The sequence below is a fragment of the Ranitomeya imitator genome, chromosome 6 (assembly GCF_032444005.1).
Source record: "Ranitomeya imitator isolate aRanImi1 chromosome 6, aRanImi1.pri, whole genome shotgun sequence".
Lineage (NCBI taxonomy): Eukaryota > Metazoa > Chordata > Amphibia > Anura > Dendrobatidae > Ranitomeya > Ranitomeya imitator.
In genome coordinates, this window is record NC_091287.1 from 508716141 (window position 1) to 508737075 (window position 20935).

At 41.1% G+C, this 20935-nt stretch overlaps 1 protein-coding gene across 1 annotated transcript in view; it reads right to left on the reverse strand.

Moving 5' to 3' along the window:
* The window catches only part of ANGPT1 (angiopoietin 1), a 435569-nt gene that overhangs the window by 175100 nt on the left and 239534 nt on the right, over positions 1 to 20935 (reverse strand). The window contains exon 3 of the mRNA XM_069731774.1: positions 17450 to 17571. Coding sequence (XP_069587875.1) covers positions 17450 to 17571 — 122 coding nt within the window. The remainder of the gene's footprint in view (positions 1 to 17449; positions 17572 to 20935) is intronic.

Sequence of the window (20935 nt, forward strand, 5' to 3'; positions counted from 1 at the left end):
TTTGCAAAAAAAAGTTAAATGTTAATTTTTTCCTTCCACATTGTTTCAGTTCCTGTGAAGCACGTAAAGGGTTAATAAACTTCTTGAATGTGGTTTTGAGCACATTAAAGGGTTAGTTTTTAGAATGGTTTCAAATTTGGGTATTTTCTTTCATGTACACCCCTCAAAGTGACTTTAAATGTGAGATGGTCCTTAAAAAAATGGTTTTGTAAATTTTGTTGTAAAAATGAGAAATCAGTGGTCAACTTTTAACCCTTATACCTTCCTAACAAACAAAAATTTGTTTCCAAAATTGTGCTGATGTAAAGTAGACATGTGGAAAATGTTTCTTATTAACTATTTTGTGTGGCATATCTCTCTGATTTAAGGGCACAAAAATTCAAAATTTTAAAATTGCAAAAATTTAAATTTTTTTACCATTTTCCCCTTTTTTTTCCATAAATAATCGCAAGTAATATCAAAGAACTATTACCACTTACATGAAGTACAATATGTTATGAAAAAACGTTCTCAGAATCAGTGAGATCCGTTGAAGCTTTTCAGAGTTATTACTTCATAAAGTGACAGTTGTCAGAATTGTAAAAATTGGCTCGGTCATTAAGTACAAAATTGGCTTTGTCACTAAGGGGTTAAACCTAAATGAACCCCTTAAAGAATCAATTAATTCATATTACACATTATTGTGAATTATCTTAAAAGTGTTGTCCAGACTTGAGGTTCAAGTCTGCCGTAACACCACACGTACAATGCACGCTGTCAGGATTCTCTACTGCTTACGCTGGGAAACGGCAGGTGCGTCACGACAAATATTCAATTTGCATAAATCCTGTAACTTGCCAGCAAGATGTGTGCGACCGCACTCAATACAAATGAATTGAGCAAGGTTAGTAGTAATGTGGTGGAAGGTACATTCATACTTGCAGTCACGTGGCTGCCCGCTCCCTTCACCGGAGACAGTATGCTTCGAAAGCATCACCAAACCAGGGATTCAAGCTTCAGGAGGCTAATTTGCATATTCCAGGTGCCTTCTGGGAGAAGCGAAGTCTCCCTAAGCTAGAAGATCGTTGGGTACAGCCGGGACCAGCTGCTTCGAAAGCATCACCAAACCAGGGATTCAAGCTTCAGGAGGCTAATTTGCATATTCCAGGTGCCTTCTGGGAGAAGCGAAGTCTCCCTAAGCTAGAAGATCGTTGGGTACAGCCGGGACCAGCTGCTTCGAAAGCATCACCAAACCAGGGATTCAAGCTTCAGGAGGCTAATTTGCATATTCCAGGTGCCTTCTGGGAGAAGCGAAGTCTCCCTAAGCTAGAAGATCGTTGGGTACAGCCGGGACCAGCTGCTTCGAAAGCATCACCAAACCAGGGATTCAAGCTTCAGGAGGCTAATTTGCATATTCCAGGTGCCTTCTGGGAGAAGCGAAGTCTCCCTAAGCTAGAAGATCGTTGGGTACAGCCGGGACCAGCTGCTTCGAAAGCATCACCAAACCAGGGATTCAAGCTTCAGGAGGCTAATTTGCATATTCCAGGTGCCTTCTGGGAGAAGCGAAGTCTCCCTAAGCTAGAAGATCGTTGGGTACAGCCGGGACCAGCTGCTTCGAAAGCATCACCAAACCGCGCGCCGTAAGGCGCGCGAATTTTTGCCTGTAGGACATTATTGCAAAAGAGCTTGGCTGAGTAGATTACACAAGAAGGAAAACACACAGCAAGTCAGCAGGATCTAGGAGCAACATGGCAGATGTGACAACCTACATGGTGAGCTGCAGCATGTGCTACATGTTCACAGATCGACCAGAAGAAGAATCCAATTTCACCTGTCAGAAGTGTAGACTAGTGGCCCTTTTAGAAGAAAAGGTGCGGGGTCTGGAAGAAAGAATAGCAACTTTGAAACTCATCAAAGAGAATGAAGACTTTCTAGACAGAACAGAAGCATCTCTACTGGTCACAGAAGGTGCAAAAAGTGTCAGAGAACCTCCAAAAGCAGATGAGTGGAAGCATGTGACCAAAAGAAGCAAGAAGACCATGGAGAAATCACCAACCACACAACTGAAGAACCGATATCAAATCTTTGTAGAGGATGAAGATGGCACACCTAAGAATGAAGCAATACCAGCAAGCAAAAAAGAAAAGGGCACACAGCAACAAGTGACAGCAAAAAGTACAGCCAAGAAGCAACGAAGAGTGGTGGTGGTGGGAGACTCACTACTGAGAGGCACCGAAGCAGCCATCTGCAGACCGGACATAACTGCAAGAGAAGTATGCTGCCTTCCAGGTGCGATGATCAAGGATGTGACCGATAGGATACCAAAGCTCTTCAGCTCCAAGGACGTCCACCCATTTCTTCTGATACATGTTGGCACCAATGACACGGCAAGGAAGGACCTACCGACAATCTGCAAGGACTTTGAAGAGTTGGGGAAGAAAGTAAAGGAACTGGATGCACAGGTAGTTTTTTCTTCTATCCTTCCAGTAGACGGGCATGGCACCAGGAGATGGAACAGGATCCTTGATGCAAACAACTGGCTAAGACGATGGTGCAGACAACAAGGATTTGGATTCCTGGACCACGGTGTGAATTACTGGTATGATGGACTCCTCGCCAGAGACGGACTACACCTCAACAAACCTGGGAAACACACATTCGCCAGAAGACTCGCTACACTCATCAGGAGGGCGTTAAACTAGAAGAAGAGGGGACGGGAAGAAAAGCATTAGACTCGAACAAAGACGACCCAGGAAAACATACTCAGAAGGGAGGTAAGAACATTTCTAAAACAATCCACAGTGAGGAGATTGGAACAAAACAAAATCCTCTAAACTGCATGCTCGCAAACGCCAGAAGCCTGACAAACAAGATGGAAGAACTAGAAGCAGAAATATCTGCAGGTAACTTTGACATAGTGGGAATAACCGAGACATGGTTAGATGAAAGCTATGACTGGGCAGTTAACTTACAGGGTTACAGTCTGTTTAGAAAGGATCGTAAAAATCGGAGAGGAGGAGGGGTTTGTCTCTATGTAAAGTCTTGTCTAAAGTCCACTTTAAGGGAGGATATTAGCGAAGGGAATGAGGATGTCGAGTCCATATGGGTTGAAATTCATGGAGGGAAAAATGGTAACAAAATTCTCATTGGGGTCTGTTACAAACCCCCAAATATAACAGAAAGCATGGAAAGTCTACTTCTAAAGCAGATAGATGAAGCTGCAACCCATAATGAGGTCCTGGTTATGGGGGACTTTAACTACCCGGATATTAACTGGGAAACAGAAACCTGTGAAACCCATAAAGGCAACAGGTTTCTGCTAATAACCAAGAAAAATTATCTTTCACAATTGGTGCAGAATCCAACCAGAGGAGCAGCACTTTTAGACCTAATACTATCTAATAGACCTGACAGAATAACAAATCTGCAGGTGGTTGGGCATTTAGGAAATAGCGACCACAATATTGTGCAGTTTCACCTGTCTTTCACTAGGGGGACTTGTCAGGGAGTCACAAAAACATTCAACTTTAGGAAGGCAAAGTTTGAACAGCTTAGAGATGCCCTTAATCTGGTAGACTGGGACAATATCCTCAGAAATGAGAATACAGATAATAAATGGGAAATGTTTAAGAACATCCTAAATAGGCAGTGTAAGCGGTTTATACCTTGTGGGAATAAAAGGACTAGAAATAGGAAAAACCCAATGTGGCTAAACAAAGAAGTAAGACAGGCAATTAACAGTAAAAAGAAAGCATTTGCACTACTAAAGCAGGATGGCACCATTGAAGCTCTAAAAAACTATAGGGAGAAAAATACTTTATCTAAAAAAATAATTAAAGCTGCCAAAAAGGAAACAGAGAAGCACATTGCTAAGGAGAGTAAAACTAATCCCAAACTGTTCTTCAACTATATCAATAGTAAAAGAATAAAAACTGAAAATGTAGGCCCCTTAAAAAATAGTGAGGAAAGAATGGTTGTAGATGACGAGGAAAAAGCTAACATATTAAACACCTTCTTCTCCACGGTATTCACGGTGGAAAATGAAATGCTAGGTGAAATCCCAAGAAACAATGAAAACCCTATATTAAGGGTCACCAATCTAACCCAAGAAGAGGTGCGAAACCGGCTAAATAAGATTAAAATAGATAAATCTCCGGGTCCGGATGGCATACACCCACGAGTACTAAGAGAACTAAGTAATGTAATAGATAAACCATTATTTCTTATTTTTAGGGACTCTATAGCGACAGGGTCTGTTCCGCAGGACTGGCGCATAGCAAATGTGGTGCCAATATTCAAAAAGGGCTCTAAAAGTGAACCTGGAAATTATAGGCCAGTAAGTCTAACCTCTATTGTTGGTAAAATATTTGAAGGGTTTCTGAGGGATGTTATTCTGGATTATCTCAATGAGAAAAACTGTTTAACTCCATATCAGCATGGGTTTATGAGAAATCGCTCCTGTCAAACCAATCTAATCAGTTTTTATGAAGAGGTAAGCTATAGACTGGACCACGGTGAGTCATTGGACGTGGTATATCTCGATTTTTCCAAAGCGTTTGATACCGTGCCGCACAAGAGGTTGGTACACAAAATGAGAATGCTTGGTCTGGGGGAAAATGTGTGTAAATGGGTTAGTAACTGGCTTAGTGATAGAAAGCAGAGGGTGGTTATAAATGGTATAGTCTCTAACTGGGTCGCTGTGACCAGTGGGGTACCGCAGGGGTCAGTATTGGGACCTGTTCTCTTCAACATATTCATTAATGATCTGGTAGAAGGTTTACACAGTAAAATATCGATATTTGCAGATGATACAAAACTATGTAAAGCAGTTAATACAAGAGAAGATAGTATTCTGCTACAGATGGATCTGGATAAGTTGGAAACTTGGGCTGAAAGGTGGCAGATGAGGTTTAACAATGATAAATGTAAGGTTATACACATGGGAAGAGGGAATCAATATCACCATTACACACTGAACGGGAAACCACTGGGTAAATCTGACAGGGAGAAGGACTTGGGGATCCTAGTTAATGATAAACTTACCTGGAGCAGCCAGTGCCAGGCAGCAGCTGCCAAGGCAAACAGGATCATGGGGTGCATTAAAAGAGGTCTGGATACACATGATGAGAGCATTATACTGCCTCTGTACAAATCCCTAGTTAGACCGCACATGGAGTACTGTGTCCAGTTTTGGGCACCGGTGCTCAGGAAGGATATAATGGAACTAGAGAGAGTACAAAAGAGGGCAACAAAATTAATAAAGGGGATGGGAGAACTACAATACCCAGATAGATTAGCGAAATTAGGATTATTTAGTCTAGAAAAAAGACGACTGAGGGGCGATCTAATAACCATGTATAAGTATATAAGGGGACAATACAAATATCTCGCTGAGGATCTGTTTATACCAAGGAAGGTGACGGGCACAAGGGGGCATTCTTTGCGTCTGGAGGAGAGAAGGTTTTTCCACCAACATAGAAGAGGATTCTTTACTGTTAGGGCAGTGAGAATCTGGAATTGCTTGCCTGAGGAGGTGGTGATGGCGAACTCAGTCGAGGGGTTCAAGAGAGGCCTGGATGTCTTCCTGGAGCAGAACAATATTGTATCATACAATTATTAGGTTCTGTAGAAGGACGTAGATCTGGGGATTTATTATGATGGAATATAGGCTGAACTGGATGGACAAATGTCTTTTTTCGGCCTTACTAACTATGTTACTATGTTACTATGTTACTAGTATGCACGGTGTGCGTGATGTGAGGATCCACTATTTGTAATCACATAGAGTGACCGCAGACATGAACCCCAAACCTGGACAACCACTCTTAGGGCTGATAGATACTGTTTCTCATACACAACATATGACATTTATGAAGTAAAGAAAATGTGTAAAATCAAGCACATTTGCAATATTTTTCTCATATAAAATATTTCCTCCATTCTAAAGAAAGGTGGGTTTTCTTATTTTATTATGCACTGCTCAATGCCTTGGTTACTCGTATTGATTACTAGGCATTACTAGTTAATGTCTAGGTAGCTGGCTACTTCTGCAGTCAAACAATGGTGGCCTCAGTGATCGCAACGCTTGTGAACTCTTTGCTATAGAGCTTGGACTTCTGAAGCTGACCATATCCAGAGATCAGTGGTACTTTTCTACTCCAATGCTGCAAAGGCACAAATCTCATGCTAGTGACTCAGCCATGCCACTTGCCCGGACTGTCAATATTCAGGAGAACACCAACCCCCTGCTGACCTGGAAGACGGGAGACAGGGGAGTGGTGCATTCCTGGAGAACAATTATGGGAACAACCCTTTAAAGGGAACCTGTCACAGAGTGCATACTGGCAGGGAACCTGTCACATAGTGCATACTGTCCAACCTGTGGACAGCAGGATATAGAGGAGAAGTTGAGCAGAATGATATATAGGATTGTAGTAAAGATTCAGCATAACTTGTATTTTATTCCTTGAAATCCCTGGTATTTAAATGCAGATGAGTCCATCAATCATCGAGTACGACCGCCCACTGGACCCATCTGCATAAAAATTCCCGGGGGTTTCAACGAATAAAATAACATTTTTACTGAAATTTTTTGCACAAAAATATATATTAATGTTGTAATTCTCCTGGTCTACAACATTCGGCCATTTTCAGCACGGAAGGTTCCCTTTAAGGGTGAATAAACATTTCACATATTAAATTACTTCTACTCTAAATCTGAAACCAAATATTGAATGTTCATCTTTTTCCAAAACTAACGGTTTGATGAACGTGAGCTGTCGTATGATTTGCCAAAATAACCATAGTGGAAATATTATAGACCAAGTTATGACATAATCATTTTTCATGAGCAGAGGTCTATCAGACAGCGCCACGTACAAGTCCCCGATTGTGTCAAAATAATGCACATTTATCTGGGTGCCTTCAGGGGATTTGGATGGAGATGAAAGCAATTTTTGAAGTCATTGATAACAGGAATTATTTTAGTTCATGGACTCGGAATCATATTTTTATTGGCCTTGAATGGGCCAACTCCCTGAAAGCTCCAGATCCCAATGTTATTTTTCCATGGAAGCTAAATGTGATTATGAAACGTCAGGGAACCATTTGATACATATTAGGAATTCAATATCATTTAGGAAAACAGTATTAGGAAATTAAAATGATAGACATCTAGATTCTAACCAAAGGCATGAAGTCATGACTGCTGAATCCTGACATTCAAACCAGAATATATTATTCTTGTCACCAATAAAACATAATTTAAAAAAAAATGAAACCTTCATTTTTTTTTTATAAAGAGCGCCACTTTTGTTTGCAGGCTATAGCTGGTATTGCAGTTTAGTCCAATTTAAGTCAATGGGGTCTAGCTGCATTATCAGACCTATGCTACTACGTACGGGAATGGTGCCGACCTTTTTCTAATCTTGGACAATCTCTTTACGTTGTTCCTCAAACTGCTTTTGTCCCTTTTTCTAAAGTTTTTTTTTGTGTGAAAATTTATTCTTATATATCGTAACTTTCTAAGCCTTTTAATATAATTTTTTTATTTTATATTTCCATATCTTTTATTAAAGTTTTTAATAGCACTGCACCATAGCATGAGTGCTGTTGTGCCGCAAGGAACGACCACAAGGAATCTGGAAACTTGGTAGATGAGCAGATAAAAATTGAGAACAGACGCCAAAACCACAAGTGGTCTCAGGAATAAGAACTGCTTTAAGAAAAAAAAAAAAACAGCCCTGGCGACTGCAACCAATCAGATTTCATTTTCATTAGCAGCTTGTGCCCTAAAAGAATTAACCCTATAGTCTTCTACTTAACGACACAGTAATTTTGGGTGTTTATTGGGTGTTTCTCCAACATTTAAAAGCCCTAACTTTCTTATTTCTACATCGACTTAAAGGAAACCTGTGATCAGGTTTGCCCTATGTAATCTATATCCAACACCTATCGGTTGCCGTTAATACCATTCATATAACATAGTAACCTCTGCAACCTCTTCATAAAAGAAAGTGTCTTTTACAATTGTCAGTTGAGCTTTCCGATGGTTGTCTCTAGACTTTGCACGGTGCCTCGTCAGTCCCCGCAATCTCTGTCCTCCCGCCTTGATTGATGTCTCTTACATCATCCACAGATTTTGTCGAAGGGCAGAGACAGACTGCCGTATTTCGTGTGTGAGAATCGCATAGTTAACCCTCGTATTGGCTGTTGGCTCTTCGTCCTGATCTGAGTTTGATCGCTTCATAGAAATACATCATACTGTCTAGCTTGGGTCAGGAGAGGTGGCAGGCCAGTCCGTGCAGTGCGATGTTATTCTTCTCACACGAGAAATATGGCAGTCTGTCTCTGCCCTTACTGTTGCACCTGCACAATAAGGGCGCACTCAGATGATCATAAAAATTGGAGCAAGAAAGGAACCCAGTGCCTGGACTTGCCGGTGGATCTCCATACCGGAGCATGACATCTGCATATAAATACATACTGTCACACTCAGGTCAGGAGAGCCGCAGTCCAGGCCGCACATTACATATTCCAATTTATATGGCCATCTGACTGCTCCGTTAGGAACATGACCAGTGTGTGCTCATCAAGCTGTGGGGATGGCAGTAAAGGCAGAAAAACAGCTATTGGAGGACAGAGGAAGCGCTGAGCACAGTCCGGAGATGCCCATCGGATCGTACAGCATTGATTAGCATGTATTGCAGGACAATTATTAAAGATATTTTCTCAGAGCAGCTGGACACACACGTGTGTGTGTGTATATATATATATATATATACAGTGGGGCAAAAAAGTATTTAGTCAGTCAGCAATAGTGCAAGTTCCACCACTTAAAAAGATGAGAGGCGTCTGTAATTTACGTCATAGGTAGACCTCAACTATGGGAGACAAACTGAAAAAAAAAAATCCAGAAAATCACTTTGTCTGTTTTTTTAACATTTTATTTGCATATTATGGTGGAAAATAAGTATTTGGTCAGAAACAAAATTTCATCTCAATACTTTGTAATATATCCTTTGTTGGCAATGACAGAGGTCAAACATTTTCTGTAAGTCTTCACAAGGTTGCCACACACTGTTGTTGGTATGTTGGCCCATTCCTCCATGCAGATCTCCTCTAGAGCAGTGATGTTTTTGGCTTTTCGCTTGGCAACACGGACTTTCAACTCCCTCCAAAGGTTTTCTATAGGGTTGAGATCTGGAGACTGGCTAGGCCACTCCAGGACCTTGAAATGCTTCTTACGAAGCCACTGCTTCCTTGCCCTGGTGGTGTGCTTTGGATCATTGTCATGTTGAAAGACCCAGCCACGTTTTATCTTCAATGCCCTTGCTGATGGAAGGAGGTTTGCACTCAAAATCTCACGATACATGGCCCCATTCATTCTTTCATGTACCCGGATCAGTCGTCCTGGCCCCTTTGCAGAGAAACAGCCCCAAAGCATGATGTTTCCACCACCATGCTTTACAGTAGGTATGGTGTTTGATGGATGCAACTCAGTATTCTTTTTCCTCCAAACACGACAAGTTGTGTTTCTACCAAACAGTTCCAGTTTGGTTTCATCAGACCATAGGACATTCTCCCAAAACTCCTCTGGATCATCCAAATGCTCTCTAGCAAACTTCAGACGGGCCCGGACATGTACTGGCTTAAGCAGTGGGACACGTCTGGCACTGCAGGATCTGAGTCCATGGTGGCGTAGTGTGTTACTTATGGTAGGCCTTGTTACATTGGTCCCAGCTCTCTGCAGTTCATTCACTAGGTCCCCCCGCGTGGTTCTGGGATTTTTGCTCACCGTTCTTGTGATCATTCTGACCCCACGGGGTGGGATTTTGCATGGAGCCCCAGATCGAGGGAGATTATCAGTGGTCTTGTATGTCTTCCATTTTCTAATTATTGCTCCCACTGTTGATTTCTTCACTCCAAGCTGGTTGGCTATTGCAGATTCAGTCTTCCCAGCCTGGTGCAGGGCTACAATTTTGTTTCTGGTGTCCTTTGACAGCTTTTTGGTCTTCACCATAGTGGAGTTTGGAGTCAGACTGTTTGAGGGTGTGCACAGGTGTCTTTTTATACTGATAACAAGTTTAAACAGGTGCCATTACTACAGGTAATGAGTGGAGGAAAGAGGAGACTCTTAAAGAAGAAGTTACAGGTCTGTGAGAGCCAGAAATCTTGATTGTTTGTTTCTGACCAAATACTTATTTTCCACCATAATATGCAAAAAAAAAAATGATAAAAAAACAGACAATGTGATTTTTTGGATTTTTTTTTCTCAATTTGTCTCCCATAGTTGAGGTCTACCTATGATGTAAATTACAGACGCCTCTCATCTTTTTAAGTGGTGGAACTTGCACTATTGCTGACTGACTAAATACTTTTTTGCCCCACTGTATATACAGTGGGGCAAAAAAGTATTTAGTCAGTCAGCAATAGTGCAAGTTCCACCACTTAAAAAGATGAGAGGCGTCTGTAATTTACATCATAGGTAGACCTCAACTATGGGAGACAAACTGAGAAAAAAAATTCCAGAAAATCACATTGTCTGTTTTTTTAACAATTTATTTGCATATTATGGTGGAAAATAAGTATTTGGTCAGAAGCAAACAATCAAGATTTCTGGCTCTCACAGACCTGTAACTTCTTCTTTAAGAGTCTCCTCTTTCCTCCACTCATTACCTGTAGTAATGGCACCTGTTTAAACTTGTTATCAGTATAAAAAGACACATGTGCACACCCTCAAACAGTCTGACTCCAAACTCCACTATGGTGAAGACCAAAGAGCTGTCAAAGGACACCAGAAACAAAATTGTAACCCTGCACCAGGCTGGGAAGACTGAATCTGCAATAGCCAACCAGCTTGGAGTGAAGAAATCAACAGTGGGAGCAATAATTAGAAAATGGAAGACATACAAGACCACTGATAATCTCCCTCGATCTGGGGCTCCACGCAAAATCCCACCCCGGGGGGTCAGAATGATCACAAGAACGGTGAGCAAAAATCCCAGAACCACGCGGGGGGACCTAGTGAATGAACTGCAGAGAGCTGGGACCAATGTAACAAGGCCTACCATAAGTAACACACTACGCCACCATGGACTCAGATCCTGCAGTGCCAGACGTGTCCCACTGCTTAAGCCAGTACATGTCCGGGCCCGTCTGAAGCTTGCTAGAGAGCATTTGGATGATCCAGAGGAGTTTTGGGAGAATGTCCTATGGTCTGATGAAACCAAACTGGAACTGTTTGGTAGAAACACAACTTGTTGTGTTTGGAGGAAAAAGAATACTGAGTTGCATCCATCAAACACCATACCTACTGTAAAGCATGGTGGTGGAAACATCATGCTTTGGGGCTGTTTCTCTGCAAAGGGCCCAGGACGACTGATCTGGGTACATGAAAGAATGAATGGGGCCATGTATCGTGAGATTTTGAGTGCAAACCTCCTTCCATCAGCAAGGGCATTGAAGATGAAACGTGGCTGGGTCTTTCAACATGACAATGATCCAAAGCACACCACCAGGGCAACGAAGGAGTGGCTTCGTAAGAAGCATTTCAAGGTCCTGGATTGGCCTAGCCAGTCTCCAGATCTCAACCCTATAGAAAACCTTTGGAGGGAGTTGAAAGTCCGTGTTGCCAAGCGAAAAGCCAAAAACATCACTGCTCTAGAGGAGATCTGCATGGAAGAATGGGCCAACATACCAACAACAGTGTGTGGCAACCTTGTGAAGACTTACAGAAAACGTTTGACCTCTGTCATTGCCAACAAAGGATATATTACAAAGTATTGAGATGAAATTTTGTTTCTGACCAAATACTTATTTTCCACCATAATATGCAAAAAAAAATGATAAAAAAAACAGACAATGTGATTTTCTGGATTTTTTTTTCTCAGTTTGTCTCCCATAGTTGAGGTCTACCTATGATGTAAATTACAGACGCCTCTCATCTTTTTAAGTGGTGGAACTTGCACTATTGCTGACTGACTAAATACTTTTTTGCCCCACTGTATATATATAGGTGGAAAACAGCAATTTCACTTTTTTGTGGGGGTGGGTTGTTTTTAGCTCACTTGTTGTATGACACTATAATTTCGTTTTAGTTTTTCTAATTCAGCTCAATGACTATCCATTATACATTCTATACAATTTGCGCAAAATTGTTTTGCTTGGATGTATTCTAACATTTCTATTTTTCAGTTGATTGAGGAGGGTCTATTTAATGCAGGACAAGCTTTTTGATCACTTTTTATTCTATTTTTTTGGTGGGTGGCATTAACAAAACACAGCACTTCTTAATTTAAGTGTTCAATGTGTAAGATAAATAATGTTACTTTATAGACCTTATTGGGCTTAGCTTTTTTAATTTCTTATTTTAAAGAACTTTAGAAAGATGTTTTCTTACCTTTTTAACTTCTTTGAATTGTGTCTTTTGTTCCATCTAAAAGACTTATTCCAACTTTTAGGCACTCGTAAAATACATCACAATATTTCTATATTTCAGCAATTTCAATGTAAAAATTAAAAGTCTTCCCCATCCTAGAAAGGATCTAAAAGATTTCTGTATATGGCAGAACTACATTATGTTAAGTACGTACTGATAATAAGCCAGCAGTATAGTAATGCAGTATATACATACAGGGTACCTATAGGTCACCACCAGAAAAAAAAAAGAGAACAAAATTATCCACTATATTGGTCCGTGGATGTCAGCACAAAGGACGATACCACAAAAATCTCATTGTATGGCTTATTATTTATAGTTACAGAGTGTAAAAACCTCGTATCCTCTGATGCATCACTTTCATCCAGGGTTGGACTGGCCCACAGGAGAACAGGAGAATCCTCTGGTGGGCCGCTGTACAGGAGTGAAACACCACTCTCTCATATAAGCAGTACCTGGAACTATATATTTTAATCACTATGTACATTTATCAATCTAACCAGTATATTTGTGATTGAGGATAATGACACATTTGCACGTAGCTGAAAAGTGGGGCCCTGGAGTTGGGCACTGGTGGGCCCTTGGCACCCCAGTTCGACACTGCAGTTACACCTATAATAAGCTGCTTCTGGGAGTGACATCAGCACAAGATCTGCACATCGGAAGCTACAAATGCACAAAAGCCTGATATCACCATGTGCCTTCCAGTCATGCACTAAGGTCACCGGTCCTGGAGCGGCACATTTCACTGGCAAATTGTGTCATAGTCATTTACAGCAAGTGACAAGACACAATAAGCCGAGTGGTAGAAAAAAAAATTGCTGACAAGTTCTGCAAGAGTGAATTTCCTGCTTTAATCCTTCTCTTTCGGCCTGGTTACACTTCCCTGAGACAAAGCGCCTAGTGTGAGCAGCTGTCAATCTTTTGTCTGCCCGGCTTTTGTCTGGTTGTAGGACAGACGTGCTCATTCATCCATTTTCTGGATTTCTTATGGGCAGTATGGAAATATGCATGGAAAGCCATTGTTTTATCAGAGTGAATTACAATGGTTTATTCGAATGCTGATATTTGGAGAATGTCATATTTTAATATACAGAAAATGCAAAGTTCAACCTTAAGGAGTCGGATTCGATAAGGGCTTCGGAAAACAAGCACTTTTCAAATTTACTGCATATTAAAATGTTCAGGCATTGATTAGAGATATTACCAATTTTCATTTCTTTTATTTACAGCTTGTTGCTTTTGAGATCGATCGCCTCTGCTAGATAGCAGAACATGTGCAGTGCTCTTTTTTATTGAGCTTGTAAGCGTTGTTTTGAAGCTGGCCAGGATCGCTTTAGCGCAATGTTACCTTCTAATCCTGGCCAGCATCAGCACATGGCTTACAAGCGATAGAGAAGAGGTGGTCGGTCTCCGAGACAACAAGCCGTAAGCAAAATCAAAGTTAATATCTCAAGATCGACAGCAAATTTTTAGAAGCAGTAAAGTCTAAAAGTTCTTGTTTTTACAAACACTAGCTGATAAAAACCCTAAAAGATGGGAATAACCCTTTTGTCCTATAAAGAAAGCAATAATCACTATTTCACAGTCTGGGTGTTAAGTATATAATTTCTGGGCGTCTGGCTGTAGGGATCTTCACTGAATCTGTGAATGGTTGACTTAAAATTTCCTTTTTGCTACTTTCCGATCAGGTCCTCTTCTTCCCTGCTCATAGAGTGAGGAGGCACAGGTGGCACAATGCATTCATATCACAGGAAGCAATGGCGGACACAGACAGATGAGGGCCCCTGGTTTGGAGGTAGAAATGGCCCCGTTATCTCCTGGGCTCCTGTGCTGCTGCACATGTTACACCGATGATATGTCCGCCACTGATAGGAAGGATGATGTCTTGTAGTACATAGGTCTACAGCAGTCTGGAGGACCAATGATGTCTTGTAGTATGTAGGTCTACAGCAGTCTGGAGGACCAATGATGTCTTGTAGAACGTAGGTCTACAGCAGTCTGGAGGACCAACCGTGGTGGAGTTGGGAGCCTATGACTCCTTGATCTACTACACGACCCAAGTGTATCAGCGTCATGTTGATAGTTCAAGGTGCTGCTCACACAGAGATCCGGGGGCCCAAAAAACCAAGACTACAGCGAAGAATAAAGAAAGAACTGGCTGGATAAGACTGAGGGCAGGCAAACTCTTGGCCTTGTCTTTTATAATTTCGTGCCAATTTTTCTTATTGAAATTCACTTGTTTGTGTCATTTCCAGTTAGGCAGATTCCTCATGAGAAATCTTATTAAGAGTTTTGTTATTCCTGCCATTACGGAACCAAACAATCTCACTAAATCACTCCTTTATTATATTAATCTGGGACTGTCTGCACGTCTGTCAGTCCGCAATACAGATTTCAATACTAGGCTTACCAAGGGGGATTGAAAGAAAACTGTATGACGGGGCCAAATAAATTGTAAAGGAAATATTACAAATTACAAGCCAGACGCGTAACAGAATCAATTCTAATAATACTCCTTATTATTTTACACAATGATTGACACTCGAGAAAACACAGAGTTTTAAAGGGAAATAACCAGACGTGTTATATAAAAAAGCCATTTTGATCCAATTTCATAAGTAAAGGTAACAATTTTGATAATTCAGATTGGACTGGCTAGTTGGAGCAACAGAGGATCCTCTGGTAGGCCCAGGCTCTGAAACAGTTATGAGCTCCAAAGGTCCAGATGAAGACAACCCTATTCGGAGGTTATTTTAGAACCAATCATTGACCACGAGTGTCTATTTTAATGTTTATCTTATTAATGATATGTCCTGCATGTACTCTAATACCAAAGACGCTCACAATGCGCTCATAAGAATGTATATATTCTACATACAAGGATTGAGAGACAAAAAATAATTTGTTGTAGTAAAATTAGGTTATGTCTATATGGGACAGAATTGCAGCAGGAATATTTAGCATTAATTCTACCAGAAATGGAAGGGACACCCGTGGTGGGAAATCTATATCAAATCTGTAGTGTTTCCAGCTGGCTGCAGCCAATCCCAAGATCTTTGGCGCAAAAACAGCTATAGAAAAACAAAGCTCCGCATCTTCTTGGTCAATGCCAAGAGAACACACCGGGGCTTACAGTTCTGTAGCCTCAAGATACGGTACAGGATAGCACTTGAACGGGGCTCTCAACATGAAGGTACAGGATACCGTCTCTCTTCCAGCAGTCACTCACAAATTCTCCAGAGAGCAAACTGCCTGAATCTGCACAGGATGTTTTCTATTGCTCATCAGCTCACCACCAAAGGGACTCCATAGCGCTCCACAGTCACTCAGCTCTCAAGAATGCTCTGTCCTAGTTCCACAGCAGAACCACAGGTTACCAGGATGAAGTGGTTAACACCTTCACACACACACTGGCAGCAAACAGTCTTTACAGAGTCCAGTCTCCTTCCTTTTCCCAGCTGCCTCAGACACAGCATCTCTCATAGCAGTCTCTCCTTCTGGAAGCTTCACAGCCTCCTATATAGCAGACACTAGACCCCACTCCCCGGCATACACACTTTCCCGGGCTCTTGCTCTTAGCTCAAACGTGCAGCAGCAGGGTCCTAGCGCTCTCGTGATATTATCACAGTTCATCCTCTTTCAAGCTCCTAAGCTCCCCCTTGTGGTGACTGCAGGTAGTCAGTATGATCTCAATTAAAGGCAATCTGTAGATTTATCCATCTCTACTTGAGAAAAACTTAAATTAGGGACAGTGACTCTGACTTTTATTTTTACTTATTTTTACTTATTTTTTCCAAAGCTGTTTTTATGCCTGGTTATCAGCTGCAGAGCTGGAGCCATCTCCATTTTGTGCTCATGCTTCAGAGTCTGTAATATTGGGGAGCTGCAGTTCCCTCGCCTACTTGCTGCAGATTGACCGGTATCTTCATTTGTACAGTATGGAGAGAAAACTGTCAATGATCCGAGTGAGAAAATCAATAGCTGCAGCTCATAAACACAAGGACTCCAGCGGTGCAGTAGATAGCAAACGATTTTATAAAATTAGTTGCAAGAAAAAATGTATTTGTAATAGTTTTAGAATCAGGCATTAACCTAGTGCCAGATTGTCTTTAAAGCAAGTTTTTCACCAGAGTGTTCAAAATACACATTTTTGTATCGATGTATGAGAGCAGATGAGGCTGGTGTACTTACTTTGAAAACCTATTTTAAGAATAGCTGTATAATCACAATATTAAGAGGAGTATTTTAAAAGTCCAGGTAAAGTCAAGAGTCCAATTGAATTCTCTCTCTGCCCATACACCCAGTCTGACAGCCGCAGCTTGTACTGAGCAGTGTGAGATCTTGGCGACAGCAGGGAGGAGGGACATTGAGGAGCTGTAGGCAGGCAAAATGGAAGGAGATTGAGATTAAGCTTTAAAAAACCCAAATAAAACAGGAGGAAAGCGCTCCTTGTGTAAATCTGGGCATCTGGTTCAGTGGATACAGGATGTCCAAAATCAGGTACATGAAGAGTTTTTATGGTATTGCGCTTTTCAGGGTCGATCCAACTTTTTAGTATGCGGGGAAGGAGTAGGATCAACTCTGAAATGCGTAATACAGTAAAGATTCTTTATCTACCTGATTTTGGTCATCTTTTATCCACAGGAAGTGCCCAGAATATCCCCATTTTTTTTTTCTGATTTTCCTATGTACATTTTTAAAAAGGAATATACAGCAATTCTAAAATGGATTTTCAAAGTAAGTATGCCAGTGTTATCAGGTCTAAGAGATTGGAGTGTATAAGGAAAGCTGGTGACAGATCTGCATGGGATTTGGAGCTCTGTATCAGACATATGAAGCTACGACTCCTATAAAGATTTATTAAGAAATTAACGAGCACATAATTTGAACCTAAAAATGACCCAATGATAAAAGACGGATAATTACTTTACGGAGCCTCAGCCCGAGACTGATGTTAATAACTATATATTAATCACTGTCATAAATAATGTTAATTACTGTTGAACAACACGGCGGAGATTGATTTACCTGTTTTTTTCGTGAATTTTTAGAATTTCGTGAGTCTGCTGAATGAGCTGTTTTTCTAGTTTGTATGTCGACAATGAGTTTTCTAACAGCTGAATCTCTAATCTGGATGTCTGGTTGAGAACCTAGAAAAATAAAGAGGAAAAAATAGCCGCGATATATCAAAATGTCATTTTTCATTAGTGCAGCAACATAAAAATCTAACCTTGTGTTGCAAAACGGGACGAAAAGCAAATAAGCTCAGTGTGATAATGCGAGGATGTGTCGCGGCAGTCCTGTGCTATGGGTGGATGTCACTGAACCATATGTAAATGTTATTGTAAACCTGTACTTATAGATCTCCCCTGGTATTTTCATGGTGGTCCTACAGAAAGCTTCATTTGATGACAGGGCGAGTTCATTTTGGCCCATGAGACTTGTGAGGTTTGACAGCCATTTTTATTTTGCATGCGGGGTTGGTTCAGCTAAAGCTTCGGCTCAGAAGAACTGGTGTAGCTGAGGGACCTGGGGAACTAGGAAAGATTAGATTTTCTTTTGCTAAACGATCAAATAATTGCTACAATTTGAAACTGAACCATAATGTTGAAAGAAGACCGAAATGCGTGGTAAAATCAGGAGTAGCATGGATTGTCCTTGGCATACGGCGTGCTCTGAGACCTACATTCACTTTCATTGTTATGCTTAAACTTTCCATGTTTTAATAATAGATTTCCCATATTTTGCTTGGAAATCAAATAAGTTACAATAGTGTCCAAAATCTACTTTTCGTCAGACATTTGTAGCTTTGTACATTCTATTAAATACGGGTTTGTGGACCACTAAAGTAGACTGTATTTGTGTGTTACTTAAAGGATTGTCTGGACTTAAGCTACAAAGTCTTAAGTCTCTATGTATAAATATATTGGCCTGCACTCTATGTTAGATCGGGGTGCTGGTGCGACAGACCATGAGGTCTAGTACCAGTATTGTGCTAAATCCACCGCACTCCCTAAGTGGAATATTTTATGCAGAAATATAGATTTTTGAAAATGCTAATTTATTCAAGTACAAAAAGAATTAATCGAGTACATCAGATCAAACAGAAGGCAATTACTACAAAGTGTGCATGCAACTCAGTATGGTTGACGTTTCGACCCTCCCGGGTCTTACTCTAAGGTCGCACTTAATCCAGGGTTTTGTGAATAGATCCTATGATAGGAAGGACATCGTCCCTGTGGTGTCCAGGGGCAGGTATAGCTCTTTGATACTAAATATGGCCTAATGGTTGATTCGTCTCTGGGTATAACCTTATTTACGAATAACAGCGGCGCATCAGCATCTTGCTGGTATTTGTGTAGGCTTTTTTAATAATGAATCTGGCCTAATGGGTGGTTCATGTCTGGGTACAACCTTATTTGAGAATAACAGCGGGGCATCAGCGTCTTGCTGGTGGTAAAGTAATAAATACGGCCTAATGGGTGTTTCGTCTCTAGGTACAGCCTTGTAAAAGGATAACAGCGGCGCATCAGCGTCTTGCTGTTGATATATAGGCATGGAACCCTGTGTGGACGGGTGGACGGCACTCCTGCGTCCTCCATGTGACTCTATGTCACTGCAGACTTCTGAATCCCCACATCGTGCGCACTGCGCGCTGTGAGGGTTGTCCGATGCCGACTCCGGGAGCACACGGTCATGTGATCACAAGTATGCAATGTGCATACTTACGGCCACATACCAACTAGACTGTATTCAGCCTCGCTCAATACACTTTCATTGATCACATATTACAAAGTTGCTTATTCACGCGTTCGTTCTATTACTTATGAAACAAAAACATTAAAATGGCGGTTATGCTTTAAGGCGAACCTAACAGATAATATATGTTGCCGGATGATCCACAGGCAACATGTATCAGATATTGGCTGGGCGATAACATCCAAGTATGTTTTATGGTGAGACTCTGTGGTGTTTTGCAAAAAGAAATACTTTTGAGATTGACCCGAACAGGAGACTGATCAAAAAGGCGGTTCTCCGGCAGCTCCTCCCTGCCTGCTTTCAGTGACTCACAGGTTTCCTCATACAAGCACACAGTCTAATAGTCTCCCATGTAACTCAGTCCCCAGAGGGACTGACTATATGCTGCCCATGGATCAAACACCATGTATCCACTGTCAGCTTCCCATTAATAAAGTAGGGCACAAAAGATCTGCTTAACCTGCTTTTTGTACTACTGTCAGTTGCACTGTGTTCTTTTCGGTTTGGTAGGTTGTGTTAGTAATAGTGGTCTATAAAGCTCTATAAAGACTAGATTACTCCTGCAGCACTTCCTCTGCTACTGCATACTGGTCCTTCTCCCCCATATTATATGTTTTTATTCCTTCTCCCTGTATACCGTCCTTCCTGCAATTTGATGACCCATGTTGCATCTGCTAATCCTGATACAGCATGGCTGCAGTGCCCGTTACAGGACCCGCAGATCTTGTATCCCGTTACCTCCAGTCAAGATACTAAATCTTCCTACTAAAACCTAGATATCCAGGATGGATCAAAAAGGCCTTTAATAAAGAAAATCTAGTTTAGATTACCCCTTGTACGGGGTTACAAACAGACACATACACTGACCCTGCCAAAGAGGGAGATAAAAGCCCCCAAAAAGTTCAGAAAAGTTAAAGAAATTCAGGAATTTTTACGACCAGAATCTTCCGTTCTGTAATAAAGCCATTTCTGAGAGTTACATAGACGGCCCAATGGTGATAACGAAAATGATGTAGTGCTTAAAGGAAACCTGTCAGGTTCCAGTTGCTTTTACACGACCTCCATGACCTTTTAGTCCTTTATTCCATAGTCCAGTAATGTTGCAATTTTCTTATACAAATATAAAAGCAAGCAGTATGCGAAAAATGGGTGCCAGACCCTCCAGGCATAGACCGGTCCTCGATATAGTACTAAAAAAGATGAAGACAGCACTCCTTTTTTAAAAAAAAAAATATAGTGGTTTATTAGCCCATGTGGTCTCCTGCAACTTTTTGGCTCAAGGTGCGAGCCTTTCTCAAGAATGTATAGATATAGCAATAGATAGAGATTAAAACATAACATTTATTACATTCATTGAAAGGAAAAACACAACCTAAAATGGTACAAAAGCAAGAATTCTACCGCTGACAGGTAGAATTTGATATAGGACTAACAGCTGCAGGGAATATCTAGAGTGCACGGTTGTGCGATTTTTTGTGAATAATTGTCTGTGGCTGTCTCATGGTTTTAGGATTTATATTAATGAAAATTTAGTATTTTATCTTTGGTATCAAAAAAAGTAGAAAGGTTATTCCTGATATTGTTATATTGATATTTTCTGACCTTCAGGCTGTATAGCAGTCTATGTGTGGTATATTAGTACAAAAGCAAGAATGCTTTCACCAGCCTGTAAAAATGGTGCAAAAACCCAGGCCTGCTTCCCACACTTGCAGGTCAAATAAAGTGCCAATATGGAGGATTGGCAACCCATGACAG